Source organism: Muntiacus reevesi, chromosome 3 (genome assembly GCF_963930625.1).
Source record: "Muntiacus reevesi chromosome 3, mMunRee1.1, whole genome shotgun sequence".
Lineage (NCBI taxonomy): Eukaryota > Metazoa > Chordata > Mammalia > Artiodactyla > Cervidae > Muntiacus > Muntiacus reevesi.
In genome coordinates, this window is record NC_089251.1 from 5,496,546 (window position 1) to 5,514,724 (window position 18,179).

Genomic DNA, 18,179 nt, shown 5'->3' on the forward strand with positions numbered 1-18,179 from the left:
TCAGCCAGGCCGCTGCTGAACCTGCCACATGCATCCCACCCACACCTGCCCCGCAAAAGGAGAAGGAAGGCAGGCTGGAAGGTCCGCTCCCTGTTCACCTGTGACCCTGGGCAAGGGGCCCAGCTTGGTCACCATGTCATTTGAGAGTCCTCCCGGGTCCCCCCCTCGTGCCCCCTTTTGGCATCTGTCACAGGTGTTGTCCATCTGTGTCCCCACTAGGCTAGAGTTCTGCAAGGTGGCAGCTGGTCACCCGGTGGCCCCCATAGCTCAGGGGTCCACACGGTACTTGCACACCATCTGTGCTCCAAAATACTTGCCGGACGGGTAACCGTTGGCATCTTCTGGCAGCATAACTTCCCCTCTTGGAACCTCAGTTTTCTCATCCATTAAATGGGAATAAAGTAGTGCTCTTCACGGTGGGGGGTGTCAGAATCCCCCACAGGCTGCTCACTTGTGGGGCAGGGGCAGAGGAAGGGGAAGGGGCACAAAGGGACCCCCTGAGAACAGAGGAACTGACTCTACCTTGTAGGATCTTATGGTCAAACCGTGTTTTTATTATTATTTTTTACTTTTTTGGCCGCACCCCACAGCATGTGGGATCTTAGTTCCCCAACCAGGGGTCGAACCCATGCCCCCTGCATTGGAAGGCAGAGTTGTTACCACTGTACCGCTGGGGGAATCCCAAGTGGTGTTTTTAAAGAGGAGGAAGATTTGTTAAAAACAGAAGCCAAATGTCCTCATTTGGAAGGGTGATGCGTGGGACGAAGCAGCCGTTTCCAGCTCATCCCCGGGGCCCTGAGAGACTGGAAAGGTCACATTCCCTCTGGGGGCGTCCCCTTCCTCGTCTGGCCAGTGGGGTGGCCCGTGTTACGTGGTCAGGGCCTGGGGAACAGGGTGGCCAGGCCCAGGGCCCGGTTGGGGTTTTGTGGCTGGGAGGAGGGTCCAGCCGGCGTCTGCAGACTGGGTCCCCCACTGTCCTGTCCTTCGACCCCGGGGGCACAGCCTTGCCCCCACCAGGGTCGCTTCAGTGGAGCTGCCAGCAGGCCTGATTGCCAAGCCCTCATCTTTGCATAATCACCTGTCGAGGTCACAGAAATCAGGTCCAGTTCCTACCGCGGGGACCTGCAATAGGACTGGCTCTGCTCTGCGTCCCCCGCTCAGACCCACGATGCCGCCAGCTTTCCCCCGGCCCTACCAGCCAAGTCCCTGAGCCTGCGTTCTCTGCCAGGCATTTTACTGCCGTGCAGGGTCAGCCGGCTCAGACGGGCCTCTAATTGGCTCCACGGCGAGAGCAAACCTCCCCTCCCACCGTGTCCATTCCCTCCCTACCTGCGCCCCCAGGCTGAGGAAAATCCTTCTCTTACTGGGAAGACATCAAAGGAACTGAACCCCTGAACAGAGCCCAGCCCAGCAGGGGATCAGGCTCAGGAGAGATGAAAGCGCCCAGCCTCAGCCAGGATGCAGGTGATGGGGGGGGGGGGGCTGTGGGACACACTGGGGGCGCCCCCTAGCAGGACTTGGGGGTCCACCAGGGGCTGCGGAGGCAGGAGGAGACCTGCTGTGACATCAGTGGTTGTCGCATGGCTCCCCAGTGTTCCAGGGGAGTCCTCCGAGCGCACGCTGATAATGACCGCGTCCGCTGCTGATGGCACCCCTCTGGTCCATGAGTGACCCGCTGGGAGCGGTTAGGATTTTTCAAACTTTGAACGTAGACGGGGTGGGGGCTGCACGTGGACCTCAGCCCGGCGCCTCAGCATCTGATAAACGGCAGCTCTGAGCGCCGTTTGCCTGGAGCCGACAGCCACCGCCTGCCAAGCCTGGGAAACATGGCGGGGCGCCAGGCCCAGGGGTACCATTTGCAGTCATAGACAAGGAGTGGGCCCACTTCCTTCTGGGCTTCGGCGGCTGGTTCTGAAGGAGAGCGAGGTTAGACATACCGTGCCCCTCCCCCACCCCACCGAGCTCACACCTACCTTTTCCTGCCTGGCGTCTTCACTGTGACCCTGCAGGGCTGACGAAGGGGTTGCTGATGGGGCCTTTGAAAATATATATATATTTATTTATCTATCTGCCCAGGTCTTAGTTGCGGCCTGTGGGATCTTGAGTCACGCCGTGAGGGATCTAGTTCCCTGACCAGCGATCAAACCCGGGCTCCCTGCATGGGGAACTCGGAGTCTTAGCCACTGGACCCCCAGGGAAGTCCCTGATGGGACCTTTTTTTTTTTACAGAGAGGGGAACTAAGGCTCAGAAAGGGTCCCGTGACTTGTCTGAGGTTACACGACCCACAGCCAGGGGCACAGCCAGGATTTGAACTCAGTTCGGCCTTATTCCAGCAACTGTGCTCTTGCCAGCAAGCCCAGGCGCTGGGAGCTGCTGCCCAGAGGTGTCCAGAGAGGACTGGAGGAATAACCGCCTCCTGGGAGAGCCGGCAGAGCGTCCCCGGGGGCCGGCTTTGAAGGGCTGCGTTTGTTCCACGTCTAAGTTCTTTGTTCTTTAGAGACAAGAATCCGCCTCTGCCATAGCCTGCCACCCCTCCTCCCAGAACCGCCTGCTCAGGAGGCCTGGGAAGGCTGGTGGAGCGCAACCAACACAGTTCCGCCTGTAATTGGTTTCCACAGCAGCTTCATCAGAGTCGAGGAAAAATCTCAGATGCTGCCTCCTGGGGACCCTTCGATGATGGCAGACACCCCCCCCCCCCGCCACCCACCACCACCACCTCATAGCATTTGGACCCACCCTGTGTCTGTCTCTTGTGCCTCAGCTCCTCTGACCACCTGCCAAGACCCTGCTCAATCTGCAGTTCACCTGCACACCTCCTCCTTCAGAAAGCCCTCTAGGAACGCACCCTCCCAACCATCCCAGCAGGTGGCTCATCCTCCTCTGAGCTCTGGACAAATGTAACAACAAGCGTGACCCTGATGGAATGCTGTGTTATCAACCAGCCCATTTAACCATGTCACCGTATGCTGGTGGGTTGGAGCTGTTATAATTCTCATTTTACAGATGAGAAAACTGAGGCACGAAGATCAAAAGAACACCTCAGATTGGGAGCTGCTCAGCCCTGAGGCTGCTGGCTTGTGCATCCATCTCTCCTGGGGCTGTGAGCTCTCTGAGGGTCAGAGTCCCCCCCCCCCCCCCCCACACCGCCGCGAGTCCAGGAGTCCAGGCACACCACACGGGGTCTGCAGGAGCAACCCTATCATTTTGCAGAAGAGAGAAACCAAGACTCAGATGGTCGCATGCCCTAGGGTGGAGTCTGGATAGAACTTGAATGTCCTGGGTGCCAGCCCAGTGCGTTTCCTGGGACCCGCTCAGCACAGCTATGAGGGAGAGACAGGGGACTCACAGGCCCAGGGGTACCCCTCAGCCAAGGGGCACCCCTGGGCCACCGCAGTTTTTGTGTCAGTCTCCTGACTTCAGGTTTCAGCGGGCCCCTGCCTTGAGGCACTCCTACCCCGCAGAGGTCTCCCCACCTCTCCAGACCTTAGTCTTCTCATCTGTCAAATGGGAGCATGAATCCCTCCCTCCTGGGTTGTGGTGGGGACTGAGATCATCCTTGAAGGCACTGGGTGACCGCAGAGCCAGGCCCTGACTCTCAGGTCTCCACGCTCTGGGCAGCGTGGCTAATGCGATCAGCTGGGGCCCATGGGAGGAAAAGGCCCAGAGGACACTGAACCTGTGGAGCGCGAGACAGGCCCCAGGAGCCTGTCTGACACACGGGACAGTCGGCCGCTCTGCTGCTCCCCCACCAGCTCCCGCCGCCCAAATGCAGCGGCTCCTTCCTTTGAAACCTCCGGGCACCATCTGCAGGACCATGTGGGCCCAGCGCTCCCTTGGCAAAGCCTCCCTGAGCGGCACTTGGAAGACGCTGGGCGGCAGGCGGCTGGCTTCTGAAAATCCGCAGCAAAAAAAACGCGCCCGTCTGTCTGCCCACTCGTGGCATCTGCCCAGGAGGCCGCGGAAGCGTTTCTCCATCAATCACTTTGCAGCCGGAACCCGAGGGAGAGGCCCCAAGAGCTGGGCCAGTGGATATTTTAGCCCTAAAATTCATAGTTTGTTTCCCCACCTTACCCCCACCATTTTTGCCTAAATGGAGACTCCTGTTCCATGGCCGGGATGGAGGAGGGGGAGGTGGACGCCTCAATCCTTTACTTGTCTCCCCTCTTTTTTTCATTTGGCTGTGCCAGATCTTACTTGAAGCATGTGGGACCTTTTAGTTGCAGCATGGGGATCTAGTTCCCTGACCAGGAATCAAACCCGGGCCCACTGCATTGGGAACGCTGAGTCTTAGCCACTGGACCACCAGGGAAGTTCCAAGAGATCTTTTTTTTTTTTTCCCCCTGCTACACTGAGCAGCCTGTGGGATCTGAGTTCCCCAACCAGGGATTGAACCCAGGCCTTTGGCAGTGAAAGCGTGGAGTCTTAACCACTGGACCAGGGAAGTCCCTTGCTTCCTTCTTTGTATCTTCTTGTCTGGCTGATCCTTGCTCTGTAATTGAAGGTCTTCTGGTGGGTGACATCCGGCCCTCCAGTGTTCCCAAAGCCCAGCTGGTTTCCAGAAATCTCAAGCCACAACTGCAGTTCACCCTGAACCCCGCGTCAGAGAAAACACTCCTGGGAGCCTGGGGGGACCTGCGGATGACCTGTGGCCTATGCCCACCTGGGACACAAGGCATGCTGTGGTCAGCTCAAGATGCGGGCTTTTGAGTCTGAGATTCCAGCCACTGCCCAGCGTGCTCGGTCACCCAGTGTCGGAGCTACGGGATCAAGACAGCCCACGGCAAAGGCTGGCAACTTCAAACTGCGGGTCGTGATCCATTGGCTAGTGGAGAAATCAATTTAATGGGTTGTGAGCAACATGTTTTTTGTTTTTTTGTTAAAAAAGTGGAGTGGAGTAGAACAGAATAACAGAATGGAAAATATTAACGCCCATCTATCTGAAGGACAACTATCATTTCGGAAAGCTTTTGTTTCAGATACAAAAAGCTGTGAGTACGCACGTCAGGATGTCAACTGCATTTCCCTGGGTCACAGTCCGAGAGTCTAAAAGCCGCTTCTTTGGAACTGCAGCAGGGCTGTGTCTCAGCCCCGGAAGGGGTCGGTCACGGTTTGTTACCACTCGGAAGAGCGCCCGTGTTGGCAAACGATGCTCTGCCCTCTGAGCTGTGGCGGATTGGAGCCAAATTGTCAAGACGTCTGCTGGTCTCAGCGACGGCACGTGCTTCCCAGGTGGAGGAGAGAGGCCGGGAGGCCCCCGTGGCCTTGAATGTGCTCACCACCTCTGATCATTCACCCAGACCGAGCCATAGCCGGGGCCCTGCCTGCTACTGGCATCCAGCCTGGAAAAGTAGCAGGAAAGGAGGGCTGAAGACAGGGGGATGCTGAGAAATCAGCTCTCGGCCTGAGAGGCCTGGCAAGGAGACAAGGGGGCAGGTTTGGGACGCCCCTGGTGGGTGGCAAATGAGCACGTGGACGTGGGTGGTGAGACCGGACTTCCGGGTACCCAGCACGGCCTCAGGCTACGGAGTGAGGGGCGAGTCAGACTGCCCAGTCATAGCTGTCTGACTTCTGGCCAGTGTCCGAGCTTCTGTCTCCTGGAATGGAAAGCGGGGCAGGTCAGGGGACCCAGAACTGGGCTCCCAGAGTAGGGGTAAGGAAGTGTGTGCACCGGACAAGGAGAACTTAGCCTGAGCGTCGGCTGTGGTCAGCTCTCAACCCAAGCCGGCCTGCCTGTCCCAGTGGCTAGGGTTTATGTCCTGCCTGTGCCTGCAAGCGTGACACGCCCACTTTCCACTTCATAATGGCGGGAACAGGAAAAACAACAGCGATGGCAATAATGATACCAACTACTCTGTGATTTATTCCTCCCTGAGGTCTGGGAGGCCGGCTGAGCGGTAGGTGAGGCAAGCGTGGCCTCGGGGGCAGGAATGATGCTCCTGGCCCACATGTTGGGTCTTGCGGGGGCCAGGACGGGCCCTTGCTCCGTAGTCACCCTGGATCCCCTCCCAGAAGCCAGGCCCTCTGGCCATCCGCTATTCCTCTGATCTGCCCTGCTTCCCACCTGGGTGGGGAATCCCCTCAACCAGGCATCACCCCGTGTTCCCCTGCCCTAAGAGCCCTTACTTGGATTCCCCAGCTGGTTCCTGACACGGATGTTCTCAGTGGGACATTTGGGGGAATAGACTTGGGACAGCCCCCCTGGGCAGTTCTGGAGGAGACACGCCCAAGTCTGGGAGCAATGTGGCCTAGGGCCAGGGCTGCGAGAGAAGGGAGGAGGACCTGGTGGCCTGTGTCCTGGGGCTGTGGGTCTCCTCGGCTGGTATGGGCTGACCACTGCCTATGTGCCAGGCCCTGAGCTGACTGTCTGTGGGTGAAAGTTAAAGTGTTAGGACTGCAACCCTTCACAACCCTTTGGTTGCATGGAATTCTCCAGGCAAGAATATAGGAGTGGGTTGTCATTCCCTTCTCCAGGGGATCTTCCCGACCCAGGGATTGAACCCAGGTCTCCTACATTGCAGGCAGTTTTTTTTAAAACCATCTGAGCTATCTACAGCCAATGGGCAAGGGCCGGGGGGTGAGGGTGGTGGGGTGGTGTTGATGCCGAGATCCCCATTTTACAGATGAGGAAACTGAGGCTCAGAGAGGCGTCATCACTGGCTGGCACTGTAAGTGGCAGAACCCAAGCTCTAGAGCCCAGATTGGGAACCACTGTCCTCCCCGCCCCTGCCCCTCTCCTCCGCCCCTGCAGCCCTCCCACCACCCCCCACCTCCAGCCCTGTTTTTCCTGCAGAAACAGACTCTGCTGTCCGAGGCCTTCTCGGGGGAGTGTCTGAGCTTCTGCCAGGATTAGGCCTTTCAAAGGGCACGTGCTCAGGGTCCCAATCTGCAGCCATCAATACCCGCTCTCCACCGGCTCTCTGATCTCCGAGCCTGATCGAATTTACTTCTGCTCGCGTCCCTACTGAGGGCTTTCACGTGTCAGGGCCAGGCCGGGTTGAAGGTAGCCAAGCAAAGGAAAAAGGTGTCGCCTCCCTCCCCTCCCGCCACCTGACGTCAGAGCTGCCCGAGCGGCCGCGGTGATGGACGGTGCCCCGCGGACAGACCTGGAGCTGCAGGCAGACGCCGCACAGGGCGGTTCCGGGCGGCTGAAGTCGGGCTGCTTAGTAATGGATCGGGCGGCTCTGCTGGTGCCGCGGCCAAACCTCTAACACCTCAGACGCGGGCACAGATGGAGGCGGTGGGGGCGAGTGCTGCCTCTGCAAATGAGCAAGAAAAAGGCTTGTTAGACAGAAAGGCTTGGGGGCGGAGGGGGGGCGGGGGGCGGCAAGCGGGGGAACAGGATTGTCAGCGGATCCTGTAAATACTCAAGGCAGCTCTGGCCTGGACCAGCGTGCTACTTATTTCAAAGCAATTTAACCGATGGGATTCCGGACTCCCAAATCAAGAATGTTATTAAAATGAAGAACAGAGGCGGCCGGCGGCTGGCTGCAGACTCCTGGTGCTCCCCTGAGAGGTGGCCCGGGCTCTGCTTTCCCAGGGCCCCCTGCCGATCCCCTACCAGGGGTTTTTTAATAGGGTTGGTGGGGATGTGCATGAATGTAGCAGGGGTGTATTGAGAGACCCAGCCAAGCCGGGGTGTGTGTGTATTAAGTGCAGCGTCAGTCACTCGGTCGTGCCCGACTCTGCAACCCCACAGACTGTAGCCCATCAGGCTCCACTGTCCATGGGATTCTCCAGGCAAGAATGCTGGAGTGGGTTGCTGTGCCCTCCTCCAGGGAATCTTCCCAACCCAGGAATCAAACCCGGGTCTCCTGCATTGCAGGCAGATTCTTTGTCATCTGGGCCACCAGGGACACCGTGTGTGTGTGTGTGTGTGTGTGTGTGTGTGTGTGTGTGTGTGTGTTGTTGGGCTTTAAAAAATCAAGAATGGGTTTTTGTTCAGTTTTGTTTTGGACCTAGGAAAAGGTACAGGGACCTTTGTTCAGCCCCTTATTATTTGACCAGTGGGGAAACTGAGGTCCCTGCAGGGATGGGACCAGTCCAGGGTCACACAGTGAGGCAGAAGAGTGGGTCTGGAAGTCTGTTTTTCTCCACTGCACCCCAGTCCACCCCGGTTCCTCCTTGAGGGGGCATTTCAGGGCCTGGGGGCATTTGGTCAGTTCCCCCGCCTCAGAATACCATGAGCCTCCCAGGTCCGGGTCCCAATGAGAGCTGTTGAGAGATATGAGGCTCAGGCCCTGTGCTCCCCAAGTGGGCAGGTGAGGGACAGTGGGACGCATGTGGGGTCCTGGGAAGTCTGGGGCCAGCTCTCCATTCTCATTCGCTCTCAGGTGTTTCAGCGACGGGAGGACGGCTCCGTAAACTTCTTCCGAGGCTGGGAGGCGTACCGCGACGGCTTCGGCAAGCTCACGGGGGAGCACTGGCTAGGTGAGACCCCGCCTGACGCCTGGCCCACCCTCTCCCTGTGCAATGCACGCGGTCACACACGAGCCCCCTCCTCACGTGGATGCCAGCCAGGTCTCCGTGACCCCCCCGTGCCCAGGTCAGCTCCCAGGTTCTGCGTGGAAAGGGGACCTGTGCATCCCGTGGAATGTGCTCTAGGAGCAGGAAGCCCAGGGTGGGGCACTCGCCGGGTGGGTCCCTCGAGGATGTGTCCTTGTCCTGCTGGGGGCGCCCTGGGATGTGGTTGCTGTCCCGGGTCAGGCAGCTGTGGCCTATGCAGGTGCTGGAAGACCAGGATGACCCTCACGCTCCCCTTGCCCTTGAGGGTCAGCACCCACCCCCCAGAGCAGCACTGGTGCCCCTGCCACTCCTGGCATCTTAACTGAAATCTGTTGGCAGCCATTGAGTGCAGGAAAAGCATCTAAGCGGGACCTTGAGAAGCTCCTGGCAGGCAGGGAGCCTCAATGAGAATGCCAACGGGAGACCATGCCTCAACTGCCCTGTGATGTGGCCTGCCTCTGCTTTTCCACATTCCCCTGCCACCTTTTCATCGAGTGTTTTGTCTTTTCCTATTGAGTTATGAGAGCTCTTTATATATTAAGGTTATTGATTCTTTGTCAGATACCCCTGATACATAGTTACTCCCAGTCATTTGTCTTTCAGCATCTCTTTTTTGGTAACATTATTGCTTATTTCCTAGGAGTTTTAACTTTTTTTTTATGTAGTTGATTGCGCTAGTCTTTTCCTTCATATCTTCTGAGTTTTAGGCCCTGTTTTTCTCTCCCAGTGTCATAAAAATGTCTATTTTTAAAATGCCTTTTCAGTGTTCGGTGGTAGGTTCAGCTCTTTAATCCACCTGGAAGTTCACTGGGGTGACGATGGGGGTCTGAGTATGTTTCCGCATCTTCCTCCTCATGCTCTGTGATCCGAACTCTGATGGATGGTGGGGATGGAACTCCAATCACCCCAGGGGCCCAGGGAAGTGGGGGTTGTGAGCATCCTGGTGGATCGACAAGGACTGGAGAAACCTAGAGGGTAAAGATGAGGGAGGTGGAGGCAGGAGGGAAGGGGGCCTTGAGGGGAGGAAGGGTAGAGAGAAGGGAGACCCTGGCCCCTCCCTCAGGACACCTGCTCCGGGGCCCCCGTAGGCACTGGGCTGGCTCATTAAGGAGTGGAACTCTGCTTATCCCGGCAGAGTGGTGTCCTAATGGGGGTCCATGGGGCCCACTCGGGGGTGGGGGAAGGAATCTTCCACCATCCCCATGGGGCTGGGCTCCCTCTTGCCCTACACCTGGATCAGATCATCTGTCCTGGGCAAGAACTAAATGCATGCACACAGTCTGGGCTAAGTCTGGCACTTAGCAGCTGTGTGACCTGGGCCAGTGACTTCACCTCTTGGCACCTCATTCTCCTCACCTATAAAACACGGATAATACTAGCAGTCGTCTCATGGATCACGACAGCAGTGGCAAACACCTGGATCATGTGTGCAGTGGGCCAGGCGTGTTCTAAGAGCTGTACAGGGACCCTTTAATTAAATCGGACTCACTCGAATCCCCCTGGCTTCATTAATCCACGTGAAACGCTCATAGCAGCACCTGGCATTTGTAAGTGCTGTCTGGGGGGTGGGGGCCTCTGTCGGCGGTGCCTACGGTCTGCCCTTTGCAGCTTGGGAAGCCCTCTGGCCTCACTCCACGGGTGTGCAGCCTGGGGCCCAGAGAGGGCCCCAGCTTGCTATGAGGCGCCAGCCCAAGGAGACAAGGCCCCTGGGCTCCGGCAGCCGGGTCCTCGGTGATGGATGCCAGTGGATGCAGGGAGGTTCTGCCTGTCTGGACGGCTTTTGCTCTTGTCATGGTTCCTTTTCCTCTGCCCGGGACCTAGACCAGAGTCTTCCCTCTGGGCTAATTGGGGAGGAGCCCACATAGCCCTCCCTCCCACCCTGGGGGCGTCCACACGCTGACCCACGCAGGAAAGGAAGGCAGGAGGGACAGGCTGATGAAATGTCACTTGGTGCCAATAACTTGTAAGGCGTTTAATTAAAAGCCCTCTTAATCAAGAGGTAATCAAACTGGCAGGGAAGCACCTTGAGTGCAAGTGGCGGAGAGGGGGGGGTGGAAGGGGAAAGGGAGGGCCTGGCATGAGACCCCAGGGTGGGCACAGGAGAGCGCAGGAGGGGAGGGACAGTGGTGGGGGAAGGAAGTAGGACAGGGCGTGCTGAGGGGTGTCTGGAGCCAGGCATGGTCTCCTGCCTCTCGTCCACTAGGCCAGTGTTTATTGAGCACCTATTGTGTGCTGGCCCACCTCAGACGCTGGGGTTCCACAGCGAGTGGGACAGTCATGCTGATCACATGGAGCTTCCACACGGGGGGAGGGGGGAGCCCGACATGGAAATAGGCAGGTGGAATCAGAATGATAAACACCAACAGGGGGCACCTGGGTTGGCAGAGGTCCTCCACTTCGACAGGAGGGCAGGCAGTCTTCCTGAGGAAGTGAGATCTGAAAATGAACAGAAAGTAACCAGGTGAGGGGGCTTCCTTGGTGGCTCAGCGGTAAAGAATCCACCTGCCAATGCAGGAAATGTGGGTTTGATCCTTGGGTCAGGAAGATCCCCTGCAGAAGGAAATGGCAACCTGTCCCAATATTCTTGCCTGGGAAACCCCATGGACAGAGGCGCCTAATGGGCTACAGTTCATGGGGTCGCAAAGAGTTGGACGCAACTGAGCGAGTAAAGAACAACATCAAAGCAGGTGAGGAGAGTAGGGAAAAGTGTCTCAGGCAGAGGGAACAGCATGTACAAAGGCTGTCAGGCCAGGGAGTGCATGTGAGGACCAGATCCCATCTAACCGGAGCCCAGAGTGTCAGAGAAGATTAAGGCACTATCACCCCCAACCCAACAGATTTTCCAGACTCCTCTTGACTCCTGCAGCCTTTTACCAGCCTTCAGCTTAAAACATTTGGAAAGCACAGTCTGATTTAAAGCAAATACAAAACACACAAAGCATGAAAACCCGTCAGTCCTGTTTCCTGCCAAACACAGCTCTGCAGGAAGAAGGAAGTAGCCTGGGGTTGAAAGGACACCCTTAGCAGTTGTTGTTCCTTTCTGTCACCAACCACATCAGCTTAGCTCTCATGTCCCCTTGGTTCTCTCCAGGGAGGTCACTTCCTCAGCCCCCAACTTCTCCCATCATTCTCTCCCCTATTTCAGGGCTCAAGAGGATCCACGCCCTGACCACTCAGGCGGCCTACGAGCTACACGTGGACCTAGAAGACTTTGACAATGGCACAGCCTACGCCCACTATGGGAGCTTCGGCGTGGGGCTGTTCTCTGTGGACCCTGAGGAAGACGGGTACCCGCTCACCGTGGCTGGCTACTCGGGCACGGCAGGTAGGGGTCCAGGCTGCAGTGGTGGTGGAGAAGGGCTGGGGCCACCTCCCCACCTGGACGGACAAAGGACGTCTTTCCAGGCCAGGGGCCAGCATCAAGGCTGCTCATCAGCACCACCAAGTCCCCAGCTGGTCCTCATCCCAGCCCCATGAAGCTCGCAGGGCCTCTCCCACAGAACCACCCATTTTGCAGATGAGCGAAGAGCTCGGAGCCAAGAATCAGGCAGGACATCTGGAGTTTGAGCTCTGCTGAGCCTCTCCATCGCCTCTGGGCTGGGTTTCTCCTCTCCCGGTCAGGGCAAGAAAACCCTGAAAAGGGTGTGTGACAAGTCTAGGAAGAGGGAGAGGCCGCGGGGACAGCCGGCAGGACCCTCAGGGCGGCACTGGGGCTGCCTGTGGGCACCAAAGGTGTGCGAAGGGGCAGGTGCGCGCGCGCTCACGTGTGTGCATCGTGCACGGGAAGCTGCGTGCACGCACCTGTGCCCCACTGAACACACCGCCTGTGTACACCTGCGCAGGGGACTCCCTCCTGAAGCACAGCGGCATGAAGTTCACCACCAAGGACCGCGACAGTGACCACTCAGAGAACAACTGTGCCGCCTTCTACCGCGGCGCCTGGTGGTACCGCAACTGCCACACGTCCAACCTCAACGGGCAGTACCTGCGCGGCGCGCACGCCTCCTACGCCGACGGCGTCGAGTGGTCCTCCTGGACTGGCTGGCAGTACTCACTCAAGTTCTCGGAGATGAAGATCCGGCCGGTCCGTGAGGACCGCTAGACCGGCGCGCTCCTGCCCTGCCGCATCCCTGCTGCCCCGCCCACCGCCACCACCACGCCCCGCTCTCGCCTCGCCCCGCCCCCACCACGCCCCTCTCCCCCGCCCCGCCGTAGCCACGTCCCCCGCCGTCGCCACGCCCCGCCCCACCACGCCCCCTCCCCCGCCCCGCCCCGCCGTCACCACGCCCCTCGCCCCGCCCCTCCGTCACCACGTCCACCCCAACTCCGCTCCTGCCCAGATGCCCGCCTGCCCGTGCATGACTGACCTGCTCTCGCCATGGGGTGGGCCAGGCCAACCCCGACCCGAAGCACCCCCTGAACGAGTGAGTTCACACAGCACCTTTACACTGTCCCCACCCCTGCCGATGGGGGCGGGGCAAATCTGACCACCCCGAATTCTGCCTGCCCCGACGTCAGCTACATGAGCCACGTGTCTGCTTCGGCCTTGGCCAGGAGTCGGCTACGTGCTCCTGGCAGCCCTTCCACTTCGCCAGCGCAAACATCTGGAGTCATGGGCGGTGGAGGAGGGGCAGCTGGCACCCCTGGAGCCCTTCTAGCAGGCAGAGGGAAGGGTCAGATATTTCTAGTCGGCCCGAGGCCAGCCTCCTCTGACCATCTAGACCCCTCTTCAGTTTCTCTGGCGCCTGGAGGGCCCCCTCCCTCCCAGGGAGTGGGGAGTGGTGTTGCTCAGGGTTGCCTGTGCCCGCGGGCTAGGTGGCCACATCCCTCCACGTCCCAAGGCCAGGCTGGGGTGCAGCTGCCTTCAGGAACTCACACCCCGAGGTGGCTGAGATCCGTTCCCTGGTGCCCTACCCACCCACCCAGCCACCCTGATTCCCGATGTCTTTCCAGGCCTGGGAGGCCCCCAGTCCCCTTGGCTGCTCTGCCCATCCTCCTGCCTTCCGGGGGCAGCTGAAGTCTGGCCCCACCCCATCCTCCTGCCTGTAGGACATGCGGGACCTGTGCTGGGCCAGTGAAGACCTCTTGATTTTCGGGGCATTGGCAGGACTGTGCTACCCCCACCACCAGTTTCCAAGCAGGGACTCTGGGATCCTAGGTCCTCCGAGGAGCAGGCTGGTCGGAGACGGCTGGACCCAGAGGGTTTGGTGGCTGGTACCCGGTCAGCCTGAACACGGCTGTCTCAGCGGAGAGGCTGCCCCCTGCTGCTGACTGTGGGTGTTGCCACCTTGGGTCAGGGGGAAGGGAGGGCGTCACTGGGCAAGTGGGGGAGACTGAAGCACCTCCCGGGCACTCAGAGACCTTTCTCATCAAATTCTCTCAACGCTCAGTGCACGGTTACTGCTCCTCTGTAACAAGAACCGCAGGTTCCCCAGGCCAGCGGCCAGGAGGGGCAGGGCTGGGACTCCAGCCCGTGGCCCCCTGTTCAACCAGCCTTGGGATCCTAGTGTCAGAACCAAGGCCGGGGCTGTTTTGCCGAGTTTCCGCCTGTCAGGACCTGAGAGGGTCAGGAGGTCAGCCTGGAAAGCGGCCCAGAGGGTGGGTATCCCAGCGACCCTCTCTTCAGGCAGGGGCTGGGAGTGATTCCTAACCAGGACAACTGAAGGCAGCCGAGTGGGGGAGTGTGGGATCCAGCCCTCCCTTCCCCTCCTGCCAAGGTCTGTGCTTCAATAATAGTAAACCGGAGTTGGCCACGGACAGCAGGAAAGGCCCCGAGGGCCTCTGACGTGCCAGGGGACCTGGCGGGTCCCCTCCAGCACCACCTGGTTGTTGGGCATTTGTCTGACTTTCTGGACAAGACCCAGTTGCTGCTCTCCTGGCCCTCAGCTGGAATCAGAGACAGCCAAGGAATCAGCGATGACAGCCCAGAGTCACCAGGGCAGTAACAGGAGTGCCAGGTGCAGGCGGGGTGGGGACAGTGTGCTGAAGTGTGCAAGACGACCACACGGGCCCCTCTGCTGGCCCCTTGCCCATCCTCTAGAAACCAAGAGAGCCAGTCGCCCCTGCCCCCGGCCACTGGGACCCCCCCAGCCAAGGAGCAGAGGCCATGTGGAACCCTGCATCCTCATCCTGGGGACCCCCCTCCCCCCTCCAGCTCCAGACCAGAGCTAGCTTCTGCTGCCAGCCTCGCGGTGCCAGCCACTGTTTAGAAAGTGCCAAGCGCTTTCTGATCTGTCATCAAACACGCTCCTGGTGAGCGTGATGTTAATGGATTCACAGATGTGCGTGTGCGTCAGAAGGCTCAGGGGCGCTCATGCCAGGGCTTGGCCCGGGAACAGACGAGCCACAGCTTCGGCCTGGTCAGGGGCCGGGCGAGGGTGGCTTTTAGGAGTGTCGGACCAACCTGGAGACACTGGTTCGTTCCTGCTGGGGATCCCCGGTGCCCCTCCGCAACCCAGGTTTGGCATTGCTAGGGACACGGCTGTACCAAAAGCTGGCTAAACAGGCACACGGCCCGTTGTGGTGAGGACAGCCAAGGCCAGTGCACCCCCCTTCCTAAAGGGCACCCCTTCCCAGGGCCAGGAGGCTGGGGTGCGTGAGGCAGGCCTGGACCCCAGCTTGGAGGAGCCCGCAGCATGATTCCAGTGCCCGTGGCTGTCACCAGAGATGGGAGTGACCACAGAAGGAAGGCGGTGCTGGGGGAGCCGGAGGGGTAACAACAGCACGAGAGACGGAGAGATGACGGATGCGTGTAAGGGCCACCCAGGACCCACGGTCACTGCGCCCGAACGCTGGCCCACCATCACGATGACGGAGTCGATGGCTTGATGGTGGGCTACCTGTGACCCAGCTGTAACACGCTGCCTGATCAACGCCCCCCACTGCTGTCCTTCCTTCTCTGATGAGGAGAGAACTAAGCGGGGGCGGGGGGGCTTTCTCCACTGGGACCCTCAGGTGGGGCATTTACCCTCCCTGCTTCCGAAAGTCCCTTTCCAAAGGCACAGGTAGGTTCTGTGGGATCAGCCTCAATCCTTGCCACTCAAACTCTGGATCCACCTCTGAGATGCCACCCAGCCAGCCACCCCAGCTCCCCGAGTCCAGAGGTGGACGGGCCCTGGGTTTCCAGCCTGAAGGCCTCAGCGTGGTCAGCAGGAGTTGAGCACGGAGCCGGGGGCCGTTCTCAGGTAGCATGTCCCCCTGTAGCCGCGTGTGAATAGGTTTGGTCACGTTGGTCTTGGAGCAGAAGTGACAGCCACACACCCCAGCACCCACTGCCTCCGGGTCCCCCAGGGCCACACATCCTCATCCATGCAGACCTCTGGCCCGGAAGCTGGGAGCCCCATCACCCAGGGCTAAGAGGATTCGTGAGGTCCGTCGACAGGACCCGCTGGCCGCGGGCACTTCAGCAGGAGGGGAGGGAGGTGGGGACGCCGTGTGCGCCGCCGTCGGGGGACCGCGGTCAGGGCCCTGACGTGGAGTTTGAGGACGGACACGCTCACGGGAGCGGGCAGGGCCGTGCAGACAAGGACACGAGGCTTTGGTCCGACGGCCGGCCGGCGCCTCCCCAGGGCCTGTTTCTTCATCTGTGAGGAGGGAGGCGGCTGCCCCCAAACCCTGAGTGCCCACGCAGCTGGGAGGACTTGGCAGACCCGGGGGGCTGACGTTGGACCTCGGTGGGGATGGGGCAAGCAGCGTACACTGGGCTCTCACCTGGCCACGTCCGCCTGCTGCCATGCCCACAAGCTGCCCGACTGTCCACACGAGGGACGAGGCCCGGCCCGGGATGGGTGCTCGTGGGGCCCGTGTGCACTTGGCGTCATGTGTGGTCCCGTCTCCAATAAAGTCTCGTGGTGACGGACTCGGGCCTCTGCCTCCCGCCTGCTCAGTGCCCCACAGGGTGGGTCAGACACCCCAGGGTGCCAGGACCGCCTCGTGCACACGTCCCAGCGCGGCTGTTTCGACACGGGCAACCCCTGTTCCCCAGACAGCTCTGTACCCCCAGGAACCACACAGGGCCCCGGGCAGAGCCGGCCCCATGCCTGGCCAGCACCCTGGGCGTCAGGGTCGGGGATGGGAGGCCTTCCCCCCTCAAGAGTGCACCTCCCGGGGCTAAGCCTGAGCCCTTGTTTCCCATCACAGTCCCCAGGGTCCCAGTCGGTCCCAGTGGGTCTCTCTTGTGGCCGGGCTGCAGTCCTGAGTTGAGACTCTTCATTCAGAAAATCAGTCCCTGTGCTCAGGCGCTCAGTCGTGTCCAACTCTTTGTGATCCCATGGACTGTAGCCCGCCAGGCTCCTCTGTCCCTGGGATTCTCCAGGCAAGAATACCGGCGTGGGTTGCCATTTTCTCCTCCTGGGGATCTTCCAGACCCAAGGGTCGAACCCAGATCTCCTGTGTCTCCTGCATTGGCGAGTGGATTCTTTACCACTTCCCTGGTGGCTCAGCTGAAAAAGAATCCGCCCGCCATTCGAGAGACCTGGGTTCGATCCCTGGGTTGGGAATATTCACTGGAGAAGGGATAGGCTACCCACTCCAGTATTCTTGGGCTTCCCTTGTGGCTCAGCAGGTAAAGAACCCACCTGCAATGCGAGAGACCTGGGTTCGATCCCTGGGATGGGAAGATCCCCTGGAGAAGGGAATGGCTACCCACTCCAGTATTCTGGCCTGGAGAATTCCACAGACTGTGTGGTCCATGGGGTTGGAAAGAGTAGGACAGGACTGAGCGATTTTCACTTTCACTTTCACTTTCCCTGGCGGCTAAGCTGGTAAAGAATCCACCTACAGTGCAGGAGACCAAGATTCGATCCCTGGGTCGAGAAGATCCTCTGGTGAAGAAAATGGCAATCCACTCCAGTATTCTTGCCTGGAGAATTCCATGGGCAGAAGAGTCTGATAGGCTACAGTTCATGGGGTCGCAAAGATGTGACTGAGCAACTAACATGACACTTCTTTACCACTGAGCCACCTGGGAAGCCCCATTCAGAAAATCAGTCCCTAATGACTGTTTATTCATAAAACAAATTTGAAGCTTAAAGACACGGCAGTCCCCCGAGTTGCTGTAATGAAATCCAGTATTTATCAAGCGCCTGCATTGGGGACCTGGTGGGGGCCAGGGGAAGTGAATGTGACCAGTCTCCCGCCTCGGGCCGGCCTGCGAGGGGACCCCCGGCTGGGGCGTCTACACTGCTGGCCTGTGTAGACGGATGTTGTGGCCCAAGGCTCCCTGGATCGTCCTTAGCATTGGTCCCCTGCACAAAGTGTCCTTGCTAACGGGCATGTGGTCCTGCCCGCGACGGCTCCGTATCAGGCCCACGGGGATGCCACGGGGTCAGACCCCTGAGCCAGGCTGCGGGAAGTCACCAAGGTGATCATGGCCGCCTGCTTTCCCACGGCCACACCCACCCCCCAGGGGGACCCTTCTGCTCCACCACCCAACCCAACTCCTCTGGCCCGGCACACAGCACCATTCCGAGGTCCGGTGACTCAGGCTCACGGAGGCTCTCCGAGCTGATGAGCGGTGTTGGCATTTTAGTCACAAATAGTGAGCTTCCTTGGTAGCTCAGTTGGTAAGGAATCTGTCTGCAATGCAGGAGACCCAGGTTTGATCCCTGGGTTAGGAAGATCCCCTGCAGGAGGAAATGGCAACCCACTCCAGTATTCCTGCCTGGAGAATCCCACA

General features: G+C 59.4%; 1 protein-coding gene across 1 annotated transcript in view; it reads left to right on the forward strand.

The window, feature by feature from the left end:
* Positions 1-12,605, forward strand: part of FIBCD1 (fibrinogen C domain containing 1) — a 31,223-nt gene extending 18,618 nt beyond the window's left edge. Inside the window, exons 5-7 of the mRNA XM_065927108.1 lie at positions 8,332-8,428; positions 11,649-11,828; positions 12,346-12,605. Of these exons, the coding sequence (XP_065783180.1) occupies positions 8,332-8,428; positions 11,649-11,828; positions 12,346-12,605 (537 nt within the window). The remainder of the gene's footprint in view (positions 1-8,331; positions 8,429-11,648; positions 11,829-12,345) is intronic.
* Positions 12,606-18,179: the final 5,574 nt, after the last annotated feature.